The sequence below is a fragment of the Canis aureus genome, chromosome 23 (genome assembly GCF_053574225.1).
Source record: "Canis aureus isolate CA01 chromosome 23, VMU_Caureus_v.1.0, whole genome shotgun sequence".
NCBI lineage: Eukaryota > Metazoa > Chordata > Mammalia > Carnivora > Canidae > Canis > Canis aureus.
In genome coordinates this window covers 23,919,161-23,939,069 of record NC_135633.1, presented here as the reverse complement: position 1 = coordinate 23,939,069, position 19,909 = coordinate 23,919,161, and the positions used below count along the sequence as shown (strand labels likewise).

Below are 19,909 nucleotides of genomic sequence, written 5' to 3'. Positions count from 1 at the left end.
CTTTTACTGTGCAAAAAGCTTTTTGTTTTGGAACAAGTTCTAATAGTTTAATTTTGTTTTTGTTTCCCTTGCAAGAAGGCATATGAAGAAAAATGTTTCTACAACTGATGTCAAAGAAATTATGGCCCATGTTTTCTTCTAGGAGTTTTTTTGTTTCACATCTTACATTTAGATCCTTAATGCACTTTGAGTTCATTTTTGTGTCTGATGTAAGAAAGTGACCCAATTTTATTCTTTTGCATGTCACTCCTCAGTTTTCCCAGCATCCATTTGTGGGAGACACTTTCTTTTTTTCATTGTATATTCTTGCCTGCTTTATGGTATTAACTGATAAGCATGAGTTTATTTCTTTTTCCATTCCACTAATCTGTATGTCTGTTTTTGTGCCAGTACCACACAGTTTTGATTACTATAGCTTTGTAGAACATCTTGAAATCCAAGATTGTGATACCCAGATTACTCCATATTTTAAATCATTTCCAAATGTATTTATATTGCTCTTATTTTCTTTTCTGTACCAGTTAATTAATTTGTAGAATAACTGACCCCTCATAAGTGGGGATCTCCAGACACACTTTAATTGATTCTTTGGCTTTACTCTCAAACACTCATATCTTCAAAGCTGATTAAAATCAAGAATATTTGTTATATATTTAAAGTTTATTTAAAATAGATTGCAGGTGTATACCACATCTTCTTTATCCATCAGTGGACATCTGGGCTCCTTCCATAGTTTGGCTTCTGTGGATATTGCTGCTATAAACATTGACTTGCATGTGCTCCTTCGAATCACTATTTTTGTATTTTTTGGATAAATACCAAATAGTGCAATCTCTGGGTCATAGGGTTTTTAAACTTTTTTTAAAGATTTTATTTATTCATTCATGAGAAACACACAGAGAGACAGAGACAGAGACACAGGCAGAGGGAGAAGCAGGCTCCATTCAGGGAGCCTGATGTGGGACTTGATCCTGGGTCTCCAGGATCAGGCCCTGCACTGAAGGTGGCACTAAACCACTGAGCCACCTGGGCTACCCTATTTTTAACCTTTTGAGGAACCTCCATGCTACTTTCCACAGTGACCATACCAGTTTTCATTCTTGCTAACATGTAAGATGTTCCCTCTTTTTCCACATCCTCACCTGCATGTTTTGTCTCCTGAATTGCTGATTTTAGTCATTGACTGGTGTGAGGTGGTATCTTATTGGGGTTTTGATTTGTATTTCCCTGATGCTGAGTAATGTTGAGCATTTTTTCATGTGCTGTTAGATGTGGTATATTTATATATATACACATACACACATATATATGCTGTATATATATGTATATATACATATATATGTGTATATATATGTATATGTGTGTGTGTGAATATTACTCAGCCATCAAAAAGAATGAAATTTTGCCATTTATAATGACATGGGTAGAACTTGAGTCTATTATGCTAAGTGAAATAAGTCAGTTAGTGAAAGACAGATATCATATGATTTCACTCATATGTGGAATTTAAGAAATAAAACTGATGAACATTGAGGAAGTGAAGGAAAGTAAAATGTGATAAAAACAGAGAGGGAGACAAATCATAAGAGTTTCTTAACTATACAGAACAAACTAAGGGTTGCTGGAGGGAACAGTGGATGGGAGGATAGAGTAACTAGGTGATGGGCATTAAGGAGAGTGGAAGATGTAATGAGCAGGAGTATTATATACAGCTGATGAATCACTAAATTCTAGCCCCAAATTAATACTACACAATATGTTGACTAACTTGAATTTAAATAAAATCAAACAAAATAGGTTGTGAATAAAATATAATAGAAATGGAAAAGTACAGCAGTTTCGATGTTTTTTTTTCCCCAGGAAAGCACAGTTATAAAATGCACATATTCACATGTAACCTAATCATATTACACTTGTTTTGTTTTACAACCATACATGCAAATAGCCCTGTATGTAAATGCTTACATGTATTTGCAAGTATGTATGTGAATTTGTTTTTCTGTATATTAACAGAATAGTAATTCATCTGTATCTGTTTCATTAAGTGTGAATTTAGTCCCTGTAAGGCTCAGTGTTCTCGAGATATCTGGGAGCAGCATGCTCTTCCTAGAACCTCTAGAACAAGCATGCACATCCTTCATAAACACTTAGAACCATTTTACTGTCTTAAATGGTAAAAGTACGCTTCCAAATAAGACCACTGATAGACATAAAAAACATCTACACTCGCGTTTTAATGATGTACCATACAGCTCTTATTAGTTATTTCTAAGGCTAAAAATACCTCCTTCTTTTGTTGGAAAATGTGTGCATTTTTCTAACATGTATATTTGTACGAGAACAATCCAGGACAAAAAAGTCATCTAAATCCCGTAGTAGGGCCTTGTCAAATAGAAAATATGATCATAATAATGAAAACTTTAATAAACACATAAAGTTCCAATTACTTTGCTAGGTACTGACAAATACAAAAGTGAAATTTTGCTTCTTAAGTCATTGCACATTCCTTCAGGATAATAAAAAAATACTGTTTCTTAGGATCAGAGCAGTAGTAAATAGAAAATGTTATACAGATTTGGATGAAGATAACTAACCCAATATACATTTAAAGGAGGTAGTATATGGAGTCTATTGCAAACAATTGAAAATATAAATAAGTGATATTTGCATATCTATTTTTTGCATTTAATTTAAATCATTTTATGTATGTGAATCTTGTATCTCCAAATATATCTCATAGTCCTATAGGACAGGGGAATTTTTATTTTGTTATTTTTTTAATAATAAATTTATTTTTTATTGTTGTTCAATTTACCAACATACAGAATAACACCCAGTGCTCATCCCCTTAAGTGCCCCCTCAGTGCCCGTCACGCATTCACCCTCATCCCCCACCCACCTCCCCTTCCACCACCCCTAGTTCATTTCCCAGAGTTAGGAGTCTTTATGTTCTGTCTCCCTTTCTGGTATTTCTGACACATTTCTTATCCCTTCCCTTATATTCCCTTTCACTATTATTTATATTCCCCAACTGAATTAGAACATACAATGTTTGTCTTTCTCCCATTGACTTACTTCACTCAGCATAATACCCTCCAGTTCCATCCATGTCGAAGCAAATGGTGGGTATTTGTCGTTTCTAATGGCTGAGTAATATTCCATTGTATACATAAACCACATCTTCTTTATCCATTCATCTTTCGATGGACACCGAGGCTCCTTCCACAGTTTGGCTATTGTGGCCATTGCTGCTATAAACATCAGGGTGCAGGTGTCCTGGTGTTTCATTGCATCTGTATCTTTGGGGTAAATCCTCAACAGTGCAATTGCTGGGTCGTAGGGCAGGTCTATTTTTAACTCTTTGAGGAACCTCCACACCGTTTTCCAGAGTGGCTGCACCAGTTCACATTCCCACCAACAGTGCAAGAGTGTTCCCTTTTCTCCGCATCCTCTCCAACATTTGTGGTTTCCTGCCTTGTTAATTTTCCCCATTCTCACTGGTGAGAGGTGGTATCTCATTGTGGTTTTAATTTGTATTTCCCTGATGGCAAGTGATGCAGAGCATTTTCTCATGTGCATGTTAGCCATGTCTGTGTCTTCCTCTGTGAGATGTTTTTTGCCCATTTCATGATTGGATTGTTTGTTTCTTTGGTGTTGAGTTTAATAAGTTCTTTATAGATCTTGGAAACTAGCCCTTTATCTGATACATCATTTGCAAATATCTTCTCCCATTCTGTAGGTTGTCTTTTAGTTTTGTTGACTGTATCCTTTGCTGTGCAAAAGCTTCTTATTTGATGAAGTCCCAATAGTTCATGTTTGCTTTTGTTTCTTTTGCCTTCGAGGATGTATCTTGCAAGAAGCTACTGTGGCTGAGTTCAAAAAGGGTGTTGCCTGTGTTCTCCTCTAGGATTTTGATGGAATCTTGTCTCACATTTAGATCTTTCATCCATTTTGAGTTTATCTTTGTGTATGGTAAAAGAGAGTGGTCTAGTTTCATGCTTCTGCATGTAGATGTCCAATTTCCCCAGCACCATTTATTGAGGAGACTGTCTTTCTTCCAATGGATAGTATTTTCTCCTTTATAATATTAGTTGACCATAAAGTTGAGGGTCCACTTCTGGGTTCTCTATTCTGTTCCATTGATCTATGTGTCTGTTTTTGTGCCAGTACCACACTGTCTTGATGACCACAGCTTTGTAGTACAACCTGAAATCTGGCATTGTGATGCCCCCAGATATGGTTTTCTTATTTAAAATTCCCCTGGCTATTCGGGGTCTTTTCTGATTCCACACAAATCTTAAAATAATTTGTTCTAACTCTCTGAAGAAAGTCCATGGAATTTTGATAGGGATTTCATTAAACGTGTAAATTGCCCCGGGTAACATTGAATTTTTCACAATATTAATTCTGCCAATCCATGAGCATGGAATATTTTTCCATCTCTTTGTGTCTTCCTCAATTTCTTTCAAAAGTATTCTATAGTTTTTAGGGTATAGATCCTTTACCTCTTTGGTTAGGTTTATTCCTAGGTATCTTATGCTTTGGGTGCAATTGTAAATGGGATTGACTCCATAATTTCTCTTTCTTCAGTCTCATTGTTACGGCATAGAAATGACACTGATTTCTGGGCATTGATTTTGTATCCTGCCACGCTACCAAATTGCTGTATGAATTCTAGCAATCTTGGGGTGGAGGCTTTTGGGTTTTCTATGTAGAGTATCATGTCATCAGCAAAGAGGGAGAGTTTGACTTCTTCTTTGCCAATTTGAATGCCTTTAATGTCTTTTTGTTGTCTGATTGCTGAGGCTAGGACTTCCAGTACTATGTTGAATAGCAGTGGTGATAGTGGACATCCCTGTCTTGTTCCTGATCTTAGGGGAAAGGCTCCCAGTGCTTCCCCATTGAGAAGGATATTTGCTGTAGGCTTTTCGTACATGGCTTTTAAAATGTTCAGGAAAGTTCCCTCTATCCCTACACTCTGAAGAGTTTTGGTCAGGAATGGATGCTGTATTTTGTCAAATGCTTTCTCTACATCTAATGAGAGGATCATATGGTTTTTGGTTTTTCTCTTGCTGATATGATGAATCACATTGAATGTTTTATGAGTGTTGAACCAGCCTTGTGTCCTGGGGATAAATCCTACTTGGTCATGGTGGATAATTTTCTTAATTTACTGTTGGATCCTATTGGCTAGTATCTTGGTGAGAATTTTTGCAACCCTGTTCATCAGGGATATTGGTCTGTAATTCTCCTTTTTGGTGGGGTCTTTGTCTGGTTTTGGAATTAAGGTGATGCTGGCCTCATAGAACGAATTTGGAAGTACTCCATCTCTTTCTATCTTTCCAAACAGCTTTAGTAGAATAGGTATGGTTTCTTCTTTAAACTTTTGATAGAATTCCCCTGGGAAGCCATCTGGCCCTGGACTTTTGTGTCTTGGGAGGTTTGTGTTGACTGCTTCCATTTCTTCCCTGGTTATTGGCCTGTTCAGGTTTTCTATTTCTTCCTCTTCCAGTTTTGGTATTTGTGGCTTTCCAGGAATGCATCCATTTCTTCTAGATTGCCCAATTTGTTGGTGTATAGCTGTTCATAATATGTTTTTAAAATCGTTTGTATTTCCTTGGTGTTGGTAGTGATCTCTCCTTTCTCATTCATGATTTTATTAATTTGAGTCTTCTCTCTCTTCTTTTTAATAAGGCTGGCTAATGGTTTATCTATCTTATTAATTCTTTCAAAGAACCAACTCCTGGTTCTGTTGATCTGTTCCACAGTTCTTCTGGTCTCGATTTCGTTGAGTTCTGCTCGAATTTTAATTAACTCTCTTCTTCTGCTGGGTGTGGCGTCCATCTGCTGTTTTTCTCTAGCTCTTTTATGTGTAAGGTTAGCTTTTGTATTTGAGTTCTTTCCAGTTTTTGGATGGATGCTTGTATTGCGATGTATTTCCCCCTTAGGACTGCTTTTGCTGCATCCCAAAGATTTCGAACGGTTGTATCTTCATTCTTATTAGTTTCCATGAATCTTTTTAATTCTTCCTTAATTTCCTGGTTGACCCTTTCATCTTTTAGCAGGATGGTCCTTAACCTCCACGTGTTTGAGGTCCTTCCAAACTTCTTGTTGTGATTTAGTTCTAATTTCAAGGCATTATGGTCTGAGAATATGCAGGGAATGATCCCAATCTTTTGGTATCGGTTCAGACCCGATTTGTGACCCAGTATGTGGTCTATTCTGGAAAAAGTTCCATGTGCACTTGAGAAGAATGTGTATTCAGTTGAACTTGGATGTAAAGTTCTGTAGATATCTGAGAAACCCATCTGGTCCAGTGTATCATTTAAAGCTCTTGTTTCTTTGGAGATGTTGTGCTTAGAAGACCTATCGAGTATAGAAAGAGCTAGATTGAAGTCACCAAGTATAAGTGTATTATAATCTAAGTATTTATTCACTTTTATTATTAATTGATTTATGTATTTGGCAGCTCCCACATATATATTGAGGATGGTTAAGTCCTCTTGTTGGATAAATCCTTTAAGTATGATATAGTGTCCCTCTTCATCTCTCACTACAGTCTTCGGGGTAAATTTTACTTTATCTGATAGAAGGATGGCTACCCCTGCTTTCTTTTGAGGACCATTTGAATGGTAAATGGTTCTTCAACCTTTTAGTTTCAGGCTGTAGGTGTCCTTCTGTCTAAAATGAGTCTCTTGTAGACAGCAAATAGATGGGTCCTGCTTTTTTATCCAGTCTGTAACCCTGCGCCTTTGATGGGGTCATTAAGCCCGTTCACATTCAGAGTTACTATTGAAAGATATGAATTTAGTGTCATCATGATATCTATTCAGTCCTTGTTTTTGTGGATTGTTCCACTGAACTTCTTCTTAAAGGGGAATTTTAAGAGTCTCCCTTAAAATTTCTTGCAGAGCTGGTTTGGAGGTCACATATTCTTTCAGTTCCTGCCTGTCATGGAAGCTCTTTATCTCTCCTTCCATTTTGAATGAGAGCCTTGCTGGATAAAGTATTCTTGGTTGCATGTTCTTCTCATTTAGGACCCTGAATATATCCTGCCAGCCCTTTCTGGCCAGCCAGGTCTCTGTGGAGAGGTCTGCTGTTACCCTAATACTCCTCCCCATAAAAGACAGGGATTTCTTGTCTCTTGCTCTTTAAGTATCTTCTCTTTATTTTGGAATTTGCAAGCTTCACTATTAAATGTCGAGGTGTTGAACGGTTTTTATTGATTTTGCGGGGGGGGGGGATCTCTCTATTTCCTGGATCTGAATGCCTGTTTCCCTTCCCAGATTAGGAAAGTTTTCAGCTATGATTTGTTCAAATACATATTCTGGCCCTCTGTCCCTTTCGGCGCCCTTGGGAACCCCAATTAAACATAGGTTTTTCTTCCTCAGGCTGTCGTAGATTTCCCTTAATCTATCCTCATGGTCTTTTAATTGTTTGTCTCTTTTTTCCTCAGTTTCCCTCTTTGCTATCAACTTGTCTTCTATGTCACTCACTCGTTCTTCCACCTCGTTTACCCTCATCGTTAGGACTTCTAGTTTGGATTGCATCTCATTCAATTGATTTTTAATTTTTGCCTGATTAGATCTAAATTCTGCAGTCATGAAGTCTCTTGAGTCCTTTATGCTTTTTTCTAGAGCCACCAGTAGCTGTTAATAGTGCTTCTGAATTGGCTTTCTGACATTGAATTGTAATCCAAATTTTGTAACTCTGTGGGAGAGAGGACTGTTTGATTCTTTCATTTGAGATGAGGTTTTCCTTCTAGTCATTTTGCTCAGTGCAGAGTGGCCAAAAACAAGTTGTATTGGGAAAAGGAGAAAAAGAGAGGAGAGAAAGAAGGAAAGAAAAGAGAAAAAGAAAAAAGGAAGAAAAAAAGAAAAACGAGAAGAAAAAGAGAAAGAAAAAGAAAGAAAGGAAAAAGGGGGTGAGGGAAGCAAACAGAAATCAAAAAGGAAAAAACAAAACAAAACAGGGGGTCGTATCTTCTGATTTTGTATACTTTAAGTCCCTTGACTTCCCCTGGACCTTGTCCGTCTAGCTGGTCTTCTGGGGGAGGGGCCTGTTGTGCTGATTTTCAGGTGTTAGCACTTGGGGGAGCTGCTCTGCCCCCTGCCTGGTGCAGGGCTCAGTGGGAGTTGTTTACCCCGTGAGGCCCCAGGAGGAACAACCGCAGTGGCGGGGCCAGCTCTGGAGCCCTGGAGTCAGCTCCCGCAGTAACTACAGAGCTCTAAGCTTGCAGGGGCCTGGATGCTCTGGGGGCGGGGCCGCTGATCTGCTCAGCTCGGGGCAGGAGCGTCCTTGCTGTCCTGGGCCCTCCTGGCCTCTGTCTGTCTCGGGGGAGGTCGGATCCTGGGTGGTGTCCCCAGCCCCTGTGCTCCCAGAGGCACAGTCCCCTCCCTGGAGCCTCCGCCCGAGCGCCTCCAAGCTGCTCCCGGGTCCAGCCCTGTAGCCCTGCTGGTGCTGCAGTCTTTTATGGAGCTCGGCGTGCTCTCCCCCAGGACGCAGGTGTCTGTTAGTGTCCCAGGGAGCCTGAGGGCATCCCCGCCCTCCTGGGGTCCTGCTCTAACTCCCTGCGAGCCCCTTTCTGTCCGGGAAGATTGGTGAAGCTCCTGCTTCCCCGGGAGGGAGGGTGCTTTCCTGTCCTGGGGGCACTCGCACCAGCCTTAGCCGGGCTCCTCGTGGGGCCCCTACCCCTTGGATGCCTTCTGTTTCTTTATTTCTTTTTTCCCCCATCTTCCTACCTTGATAGAGCGCGACTCTTCTCACTGTAGCATTCCAGCTGTTCTCTCTTTAAATCTAAGGCTGAATTCGGAGATTTTCAGGATGATTTGAAGGTTATCTAGGTAATTTGGTGGGGACAGGTGACTTGGGGACCCTACTCTTCCGCCATCTTGCCAGATGCTGCCCATCTTTCCTAATTCTTGATGATGATAATTTGTTATACTTTTATGTCTGTTATCTAACTGACATAGGCAAACATACCAATGTCTACATGAATTTTTATTACTCTCAGATAAATTTAAATTGTGTATACAAAATATAAATTCTTTGATATTCCAAGACTTTACCCAATTGAAATAATCAGAGAGCATATGCTGCTTTAGATTCATTATTTTGACTTCTATATTATTTACCAATGTATGTTCATTTGTTTATGTAGTTGTTTATCGCTTTGTATAAATATTATTGTATTATTTTTTCATTTTATTTAATGTAGTATCCCTATATTCTTTGTTAATTTTCCAGGCCACTATTTTTGCACCTAACATTGTATGACTATCTTCATGTAAATCATTTTTTTTTATCATATCTTAAGGTTTTCCTCAGTATAGATTTTCAGAAAAGGGTACATTGAATCAAATAATATAACATTTAATATATACTAATAACCAACATATACTGATATATATTGCCCAATACTAATTTAAAAATAATATTTAAAATTAAACTATCATTTCTTGAATAATATGGCACTGGTTCCTCTGTTAAGTATCTATACCTTATCTTGTTTAGTTATTGTAGTAACCATATTAAAGCAAAATAATGAAACACAGGAGTATCTACGTATTTGTCCAAGGTCATACAACTGATAAGTAGAATGGGCAGAAATTCATGAGTCTTCCTACCATCAGCACATGTCTAAATTATGTATGGAATTATCTCCGGATACTACTATTATTTTTAGCCCCTTTTTCCAAAAAAAAAAAAGGAAAGTGATTTTCATTTATTTACCAGTTAAATCATTCTTTTACATTAATGATTATTTATTTGCATTCTTCTATGAATTGTCTTCTTAGGCTTTTTATATGTCAATTATATTTGTTTACTAAATTATAAAAACATAATGATTAATTAATCAATTAACCCATTTTTATTTTTTTTAAGATTTTATTTATTTGTTCATGAGAGAGACAGAGGGAGAAAGGCAGAGACACAGACAGAGGGAGAAGCAGGCTCCCTACAAGAAGCCCCATGCAGGACTCAATCCCAGATTCCAGGATAACACCCTGAGCTGAAGGCAGATGCTCAACCGCTGAGTCCCTCAATTGACCAGGAAAGAAGTCCACACACATCAGTGCAGGCAACTGAAAGCTTAAAAAAAAAAAAAAATCTTTACAGAGAAGTTCTCACCCGGTTTTGGCAAACAGCAGGGATAGATTTTAAGAGGTTGGAGATTTAGGCATTGTTGAGAAGGAGAAATGTAATATCCACGTATTTTCTGTGGATTTTTGAAGAAAAGATAATTTCTCGTAATAGTTTCTTATAATTTTCTTACTCCATGGCCATTTTGCTTTAAAATTCAGGTTTAGGCAGTAAATCAAACAAATCTTTTATTCAGGTTTAGGCAGTAAATCAAACAAATCTTTTATTTATCTGTTTCTTCCAAAAGCATCCTGATTTTCCAGCAATTAGTAAGTATTAAATAATATTTTCTTTAATGCTTTCTTTGGTTTGACCTATAAACTTTTTCTTTCCATCTGTCAAGATGCTATATGTGTATGTATGTACAAGGAAGAATATAGTAGAAAGAACTATATTATTAGATGTTTATAATTACTAAATTCTAACTTTTTTTATCACTTTTCAAATTCTTTTCTTCAAAATCTACAGAAAATACGAAGATATTACACTTCTTCTCAACAATGCCTAAATCTCCAACCTCTTAAAATCTATCCCTGCTGTTTGCCCAAACCAGGGTGAGAACTTCCCCGCAAAGATTTTGCTTTTCTTTGTTTTAAGTTTTCAGCTGCCTGCACTGATGTGTGTGGACTTCTTTCCTGGTAGAGGAAACTGAATATTTAATTTATTTCAGGGTTTGGAATCTTTATAGATCTTGGATACTAGCCCTTTCTCTGATAGGTCATTTGCAAATATCTTCTCCCATTCTGTAGGTTGTCTTTTAGTTTTGTGGACTATTTGTTTTGCGATGCAGAAGCTTTTTATCTTGATGAAGTCCCAATAGTTTATTTTTGCTTTTGTTTTCCTTTCCTTCATGGATGTATCTTGCAAGAAGTTGCTATGGCCAAGTTCCAAAAGGGTGTTGCCTGTGTTCTCCTCTAGGATTTTGATGGATTCTTGTCTCACATTTAGATCTTTCATCCATTTTGAGTTTATCTTTGTGTATGGTGTAAGAGAATGGTCCAGTTTCATTCTACTGCACATGGCTATCCAATTTTCCAGCATCATTTATTGAGAGACTGTCCTTGTTTCAGTGGATAGTCTTTCCTGCTTGTTGAATATTAGTTGATCATAATGTTGAGGGCCCATTTCTGGATTCTCTATTCTGTTCCATTGATCTATGTGTCTGTTTTTGTTCCAGTAACACACTGTCATGATGATCACAGCTTTATAGTATGACTTGATATTTGGCATTGTGATCCCCCTGGCTCTGGTTTTCTTTTTCAATATTCCCTGCCTATTCAGGGTCTTTTCTGATTCCCCACACATCTTAAGATTATTTGTTCCAACTGTCTGAAGAAAGTCCATGGTATTTTTATAGAGATTGCATTGAATGTGTAAACTGCTCTGGGAAGCATTGACATTTTTACAATATCAATAATTCCAGTCCATGAGCATGCAAACTTTTTCCATCTCTTTGTATCTTCCTCAGTTTCTTTCAGAAGTATTCTGTAGTTTTTATGGTATAGATCCTTTACCTCTTTGGTTAGGTTTATTCCTCGGTATCTTATGCTTTTGGGTGCAACTGTAAATGGGATTGACTCCTGAATTTCTTTCTTCAGTCTCATTGTTAGTGTATAGAAATGCCACTGATCTCTGGGCATTGATTTGTATCCTGCCACACTGCCTAATTGCTGTATGAGTTCTAGCAATCTTGGGGTGGAGGCTTTTGAATTTTACCAGTACAGTATCAAGTCATCTGCAAAGAGGGAGAGTTTCACTTTTTCTTTGCCAATCTGAATGCCTTTGATTTCTTTTTGTTGCCTGAATGCTGAGGCTAGGACTTCAGTTTAATATTTAATAGCAGTGGTGAGAGTGGACCTCCCTGTCTTGTTCCTGATCTTAGGGGAAAGGCTCCCAGTGTTTCCGCATTGAGAAGAAGGATATTTGCTGTGGGCTTTTCATAGATGGCTTTCAAGATGCTGAGGAATGTTCCCTCTATCCATATAGTCTGAAGAGTTTTGATCAGGAATGGATGCTGTATTTTGTCAAATGCTTTCTCTGCATCTATTGAGAGGATCATATGGTTCTTGGTTTTTCTCCAAATATGATATGATGAACCACATTGATTGTTTTATGAGTGTTGAACCAGCCTTACATCCCTGGGATATTCCCACTTGGTGACGGTGAAAAATCTTCTTAATTTACTGTTGGATCCTATTGGCTAGTATCTTGGTGAGAATTTTTGCATCTGTGTTCATCAAGGATATTAGTCTATAATTCTCCCTTTTGGTGGGGTCTTTGTCTGGTTTTGGAATTAAGGTGATGCTGGCCTAATAAAACAAGTTTGGAAGTATTCTGTCCCTTTCTATCTTTTGAAACAGCTTTAGTAGAATAGGTATGGTTTCTTCATTAAACGTTTGATAGAATTCCCCAAGGAAGCCATCTGGCCTTGGACTTTTGTGTCGTGTGAGATTTTTGATGACTGCTTCCATTTCTGTCCTGATTATTGTCCTGTTCAGGTTTTCTATTTCTTCCTGTTCCAGTTTTGGTAGTTTGTGGTTTTCCAGAAATGCGTCCATTTCTTCTAGATGGCCTAATTTGTTGGCGTATAGCTGTTCATAATATGCTTTTAAAATTGTTTGTATTTCCTTGGTGTTGGTAGTGATCTCTCCTTTCTCATTCATGATTTTATTCATTGAGTCTTCTCTCTCTTCTTTTTAATAAGGCTGGCTAATGGTTTATCTATCTTATTAATTCACAGAACCAACTCCTGGTTTTGTTGATTTGTTCTACAGTTCCTCTGGTCTCTATTTCATTGAGTTCTGCTAGAATTTTTATTAACTCTCTTCTTCTGCTGGGTGTAGGATCTATTTGCTGTTTTTTTCTCCAGCTCCTTTAGGTGCAAGGTTAGCTTGTGTATTTGAGTTCTTTCCAGTTTTTGGAAGGATGCTTGTATTGCGATGTATTTCCCTCTCAGGACTGCTTTTGCTGTATCCCAAAGATTTTTGAATGGTTGTATCTTCATTCTCATTAGTTTCCATGAATCTTTTTAATTCTTCTCTAATTTACTGGTTGACCCTTTCCTCTTTTAGCAGGATGGTCTTTAACCTCCACATGTTTGAGTTTCTTCCAAATTTCTTCTTGTGATTGAGTTCAAGTTTCAAAGCATGATGGTGAAAATATGCAGGGGACAACCCGAATCTTTTGGTATCTGTTGAGACCTGATTTGTGACTCAGTTTGTGGTCTATTCTGGAAAAAGTTCCATGTGCACTTGAGAAGAATGTGTATTCAGTTTTGTTAGGATGCAAACTTCTATATGTATCTGTGAAATCCATCTGGTCCAGTGTATCATTTAAAGCTCTTGTTTCTTTGGAGATGTTGTGCTTAGAAGAGTTGTCATTTGGAGAAAGTGCCTTGTTGAAGACCCCTACTATTAGTGTATTATTATCTAAGTATATCTTTCTTTTGGTTATTAATTGATTGATATACTTAGCTTCTCCCACATCAGGGGCATAAATATTCATTATTGTCTGGCCCTCTTGTTGGATAGACCCTCGAAGCATGATATAGTATCCCTCTTCATTTCTTACTACATACAGTCTTTGGGATAAACTTTAATTTGTTTGATATGAGGATTGGTACCCCAGCTTTCTTCTGAGGACCATTTGAATGGTAAATGGTTCTCCAACCTTTCATTTTCAGCCTGTAGATGTCCTTAGGTCTGAAATGAGTCTCTTGTAGACAGAAAATAGATAGGTCTTGTTTTTTATCCAGTCTGAAGCCCTGTGTCTTCTGATGGGATCATTTAGCCCATTCAAGTTCAGAGTTACTATTAAAAAATATGAATTTAGTGTCATTGCAATACCTATTCAGTCCCTGATTTTGTGGATTATTTCTTTGGGCTTCCTCTTTCTTTTACACGGTCCCTCTTAATATTTCTTGTAGAGCTGAATGGTTTTTATTGATTTTAGGGGGGGATCTCTCTATTTCCTGGATCTGAATGCCTGTTTCCCTTCCCAGATTAGGAAAGTTTTCAGCTAGGATTTGTTCAAGTACATATTCTGGCCCTCTGTCCCTTTCGGCGGCCTTGGGAACCCCAATTAAACATAGGGTTTTCTTCCTCAAGCTGTCGTTTATTTCCCTTAATCTATCCTCATGGTCTTTTAATTGTTTGTCTCTTTTTTCCTCAGTTTCCCTCTTTGCCATCAACTTGTCTTCTATGTCACTCACTCATTCTTCCACCTCGTTAACCCTCGTCGTTAGGACTTCTAGTTTGGATTGCATCTCATTCAATTGATTTTTAATTTTTGCCTGATTAGATCTAAATTCTGCAGTCATGAAGTCTCTTGAGTCCTTTATGCTTTTTTCCAGAGCCACCAGTAGCTGTATAATAGTGCTTCTGAATTGGCTTTCTGACATTGAATTGTAATCCAAATTTTGTAACTCTGTGGGAGAGAGGACTGTTTGATTCTTTCTTTTGAGGTGAGGTTTTCCTTCTAGTCATTTTGCTCAATGCAGAGTGGCCAAAAACAAGTTGTATGGGTAAAAGGAGAAAAAGGATAGGATATTGACAGGAGAGAAAGAAGGAAAGAAAAGAGAAAAAGAAAAAAGAAAAAAAAAGAGAAGAAAAAGAGAAAGAAAAAGAAGGAAAGGGGAAAAAGGGTGAGGGAAGCAAACAGAAATCAAAAAGAAAAAAAAAAACAAACAGGGGGGAGTATCTTCTGATTTTGTATACTTTAATTCCCTGGACTTCCCCTGGAACTTTCCAGTGCTGCTTGGTCAATAATTTGTTTTTCCCCTGTCCGTCTAGCTGGTCTTCTGGGGGAGGGGCCTGCTGTGCTGATTTTCAGTTGTTAGCCCTTGGGGGAGCTGCTCTGCCCCTGCCTGGTGCAGGGCTCAGTGGGGGTTGTTTACCCCGTGAGGCCCCAGGAGGAACCACCGCAGTGGCGGGGCCAGCTCTGGAGCCCTGGAGGCAGCCCCCGCAGTAACTCCAGAGCTCTCCGTCTGCAGGGCCTGGAGGCTCCGGGGCGGGGCCGCTGATCTGCTCAGCTCAGGGCAGGAGCGTCCTTGCTGTCCTGGGCCCTCCCGGCCTCTGCCTGTCCCGAGGGAGGCCGGATCCTGCGCTGTGTCCCGGCGCCCTGTGCTCCGGAGCCTGCGCTGTTGGATTCTCGCTCCCGCCGCGCAGCCCCCTCCGCGGAGCCGCCGCCCGAGCCCCTCCGAGCTGCTTCGGGTCCAGCCTGCGCGCTGCAGCCCTTAGGGAGCTCAGCGCACTCTCCTGCACTCGCAGCAGGTGCTGTTAGTGTCCCCGGGAGCCCGAGGGCATCCCCGCCCTTCTGGGTCCTGCTCCACCTCCCTGGGAGCCCCTTTCCGCCCGGGAAGGTCGGTGCAGCTCCTGCTCCTCCGGGACGGGGCTCTCCTGTCCTGGGGACACTCGCCCCGGCCTCAGCCCGGCTCCTCGCGGGGCCCCTCCCCCTTGGAGGCCTTTGTTTCTTTATTTCTTTTTCCCCGTCTTCCTACCTTGATAGAAGCGCGAACTCTTCTCACTGTAGCATTCCAGCTGTTCTCTCTTTAAATCTCAGGCCGAATTCGTAGATTTTCAGGATGATTTGAAGGTTATCTAGGTAATTTGGTGGGGACAGGTGATTTGGGGACCCTACTCTTCTGCCATCTTGCCCCTCCTTTCGGGAGTTTTTAATAGTTTATATACATTGCTGGTGACAGACACACACACTAGATGTTCATGAGATGATGAGTCTCTGTATGGGTGAGTGTATGTGCTTAATCTTCTATCACATATTAGTTACTGCTGATCATGCCTGAGATAATTAAAGCCATGAACATGTTATTTTACTTTTTTCTATTTTTGTTTAGAATATTTTTTTAAAAATTTAAAATCCTAAATAGGACTGCACTGCTATGGCTAAGGTTGGTAGATAGCAGGTTGCACAGAGAGATAAAAATCAGAAAGGAGATGGGACACTTAGCTATAAAAAGACAATAACCCCAATCCTCACTCCTAAAACATCTAATCTAGATTATGTGGCTGCTTAATTAAAAAAATAACTAGACATTTGATGGGCCACTGAATACAGGCAGTGTATCTTTGTTTTCAGTCTCTATCTGTCATTACTATCTTCACTTTTCTATAGTTGTTCAGAAATTTCTGAGTTGAGCTTTATTGTGGCTGAAGTTGCTTATCAACCTTGTTTCTCACATAGTTTTGTAAGGATCCAATTTCTAATCTGCTGACTCTTCACAGAGTACACGGAACCAAAAGGAAGATATCCCCCTTTTGGGGAACCAAAAGGAAGATATCAGCTATGATGACCCTAACAACTGAGGAAACATTTTTGGCAAAGCGGTGAAGGGCAGCCAAGGTGACAATAGGAACATAGAAGATGAACACAGCACAGATGTGGGAAATGCAAGTGTTGAGGACCTTGAGGCGGCCCTTGTGTGAGGTAATGCCCAGAACAATTTTCAAGATGAGCATGTAAGACACAGCAATGCATACCAAATACAATAAAGATATAAGAGCCACAAATAGTCCATAGATGACATTGACCCTGTTGTCAGAACAGGCCAGCTTCATGACATCCTGGTGGAGGCAGTAGGAGTGGGATAGAAGACTTTTCTTACAGAATTTCAGCCTCTTCAGAATAAAGGGGAAAGGGAGAACAAACATAATACATAATGCAGCAAATATGAGGCCAATTTTAATGACTCTGGCACTGGTGAGGATGGAAGTATATCTCAGAGGGTTGCAGATGGCTATCAAGCGATCAATGGACATGATGAAGAGTACTGATGCCTCCATGGCTGAGAATCCATGAATGAAGAACTCTTGGGCAAAGCAAGCATCAGGGGAGATTCCAGTGACATTGAACAAGAAGATTCTCAGCATGGTTGGAAGGGAGGAGATGGACAGTCCCAGGTCAGAAAAGGCCAGCATGGAGAGGAAATAATACATAGGCTCATGCAGAGAGGTCTCTGTTTTTATGAAAAAGAGGATGGTGCAGTTCCCCAGGATGGCAAGGAGGTACATGAGGCAAATGGGGATGGAGACCCAAATGTGAGCATGCTTCATCCCAGGATCCCAATGAGGAAGAAGGTAGAGATTTCCACTTCAGAGGTGTTGAAGACTGAATGTGAGGGGATCATTTAATTGTGTATAAGAATGTGAGAGGATCAGAATATGGATCTCAGAAAAGCCTTTCTGCAATGGCATAAACAGATTAGTTCAAATGTGTATACTTTATACATTGATATGAAATTTGGGGATAGCAGATTTTTTGTTTAAGAATTCTTGGACTAAAGCTATTTTAAACTAAATCATTAGGAGTAAAAACATGACCCATGTAGATAGGATATCGACAGAAACATGAATACATATTAATGCATATTAATCTGCACAAGTAATTGCCAGTAGATAGATATTTTAAATGCTTTTTTTGAGCTCATCATACATGAAGATAGCAGTAAATTTCATAGCCTCTATTTCGTACAGCAATCTTTTTTTTAATTATATAGACCTTTATTGCTGAGAGCTCCAACTAATCCCCTCTGCCAAAAACACTGTTAACAGCAATTCCAGGACTAAAGTCCTAGGGAAATATCAAGATCCAATCACAATAATGTTACACATAGCCATCATATTTTAGCTTTTATCCTTGAATAAGATCAACTGGAAATTGCACAAAACTTGAGAAATGTTACTATTCTTTAACTTCTCTTCCCAAATTATGCTTATTATTGTATGCTGCACCATCATCCAGGCAACAGATGCTATGGGCAGCAAATTAGACATCTGAGGGGGGCACTTGATGGGATGAGAACTGGGTGTTATGCTATATGTCGGCAAATCAAACTCCAATAAAAAATATACAAAAAAATAGAAATGCATGTAATAAAAGAAGAAATAAAGTAACAAGTTTTAATAACAATTATAAAAACAAGACATACCCTGAGGACTCAGGCTACTCTGAGAACAGTTTAGTTTAAAAGAATCAAGTGTTATTTTGAAAAGTAGTCTAGTTTGTTTCTTTGCAGAATGTGAAAGAGGGTATAATATTAATCTTCTTCTATACAGAAACACACAGAAACTTAAAAAATTAAAGAGGATAGGTATAATTGTATTGATTTTTAAGTTAAAAAATACAAACGAAATAAACCTATTCTTATATGGGCAACTAATGTATGACAGAGGAGATAAGAATATACAATGGGGAAAAGACAGTCTCTTCAATAAATCGTGCTGGGAAAACTGGAAAGCAACCTGTAAGACAATGAACGGGACCTCTTTTTAACACCACACATAAAAATGAACTCAAAATGGATTAAAGACCTAAATGTGAGACCTGAAACCATAAAAAAAACAAGAAGAGAACACAGGTAGTGATTTTCTCTGACACTGGCCATGACATTTTTCTAGATATGTCTCCTAAGGTAAGGGAAACAAAAGCAAAATTAAACTACTGGAACTACATTGTAAAATGAAAATCTCTTACACAGCAAAGTGAGGGGATGAGTGAAACAGGTGATAAGGGTTAAGGAGCGCACTTGTGATGAGCACTAGGTGATGTATGGAATGCTGAATCACTATATTGTACATCTGAAACCATAACACTGTGTATTAACTATACTGGAATAAAATAAAATATACTGAAGAGATGTACTAACCAATTCCAATGTATAGATATTATTTGGACCCTGATTCAAACAAAGTGCAAAATATATCTCTGTGTGTGTATAAATAAATAAATAAATAATAAATAAAAAAAGTGTGATCTCTAAATATCTGCTCATAATAAATTACTGTTAACTTTTTAGCTATGATAAATGGTACTATGTTTTATTTTTTTTCATTTTTATTTATTTATGTATGATAGTCACAGAGAGAGAGAGAGGCAGAGACACAGGCAGAGGGAGAAGCAGGCTCCATGCACCGGGAGCCTGATGTGGGATTCGATCCCGGGTCTCCAGGATCGCGCCCTGGGCCAAAGGCAGGCGCTAAACCGCTGCGCCACCCAGGGATCCCCAGGTACTATGTTTTAAAAGGTAAGCACATTCATCTTTAAAATTACATTCTGAAAAAAATACAGTTACATTCTGAAATATTAGAAGATGAAATATGATGACTGGAATTTACTTTATAATAGTCTAGTAAGTGGATAACAATACAGGTAGAACAAAATTGGACAAGAGCTGATCATTGTTGAAGCTGAGTGGTAGGTACATGGGAGCTCATCATACTATTCCTCTATGTTTGTATATGTTTGAAATTTTCCATTATAAAAGTAAGGAAAAATACAATGAAAGAATTATAAGGTATACCAATTCTTCTTGAATTTCATATTCAAGAAAATATATCCCATAGAAAAAAAGATAATAGCATTATCATTCATTCATCCATTCAACAAATATTTGAGAACCCAATGTACTAGAAGTGTGGGGGGGATCAAATATATATCATAAGTTCCCTCTACACACAAAGAGTTTGCACATCATTAATATTCCTACATAATGTATTTTTCTTTGAATGAAATAGACCAACTGTTTATAAAGAATAAAGAGTTCTCCTTTCCATACTAATCATTAATAGTACCATGGAATGCCTTCCTTCTTTGCCTTTCCTCCTTGAGAGTTAGCATAGAGGATGGTAAAGGCATAAAAGATTTGCTTTAAATTTCAGCCTCAGGGATCACTGATCATTTGAAATAGCCAAAGCCATTGGTGTAGTCTATGATCTCAGCATCTCAGCTGTAGCCAGTAAAAAGCTTGAAATAC

At 38.6% G+C, this 19,909-nt stretch overlaps 1 protein-coding gene across 1 annotated transcript; it reads right to left on the bottom strand.

Moving 5' to 3' along the window:
- Positions 1-16,376: 16,376 nt before the first annotated feature.
- On the bottom strand, positions 16,377-17,210 carry LOC144295437 (olfactory receptor 51A7-like). The gene has a single exon (XM_077867838.1). It carries the CDS (start codon positions 17,208-17,210, stop codon positions 16,377-16,379), a length of 834 nt encoding a protein of 277 aa, XP_077723964.1.
- Positions 17,211-19,909: the final 2,699 nt, after the last annotated feature.

Coding starts and splice junctions, on each gene's coding strand:
- LOC144295437 (XM_077867838.1), bottom strand. CDS start 17,210: ATGAAGCATGCTCACATTTGGGTCTCCATCCCCATTTGCCTCATGTAC.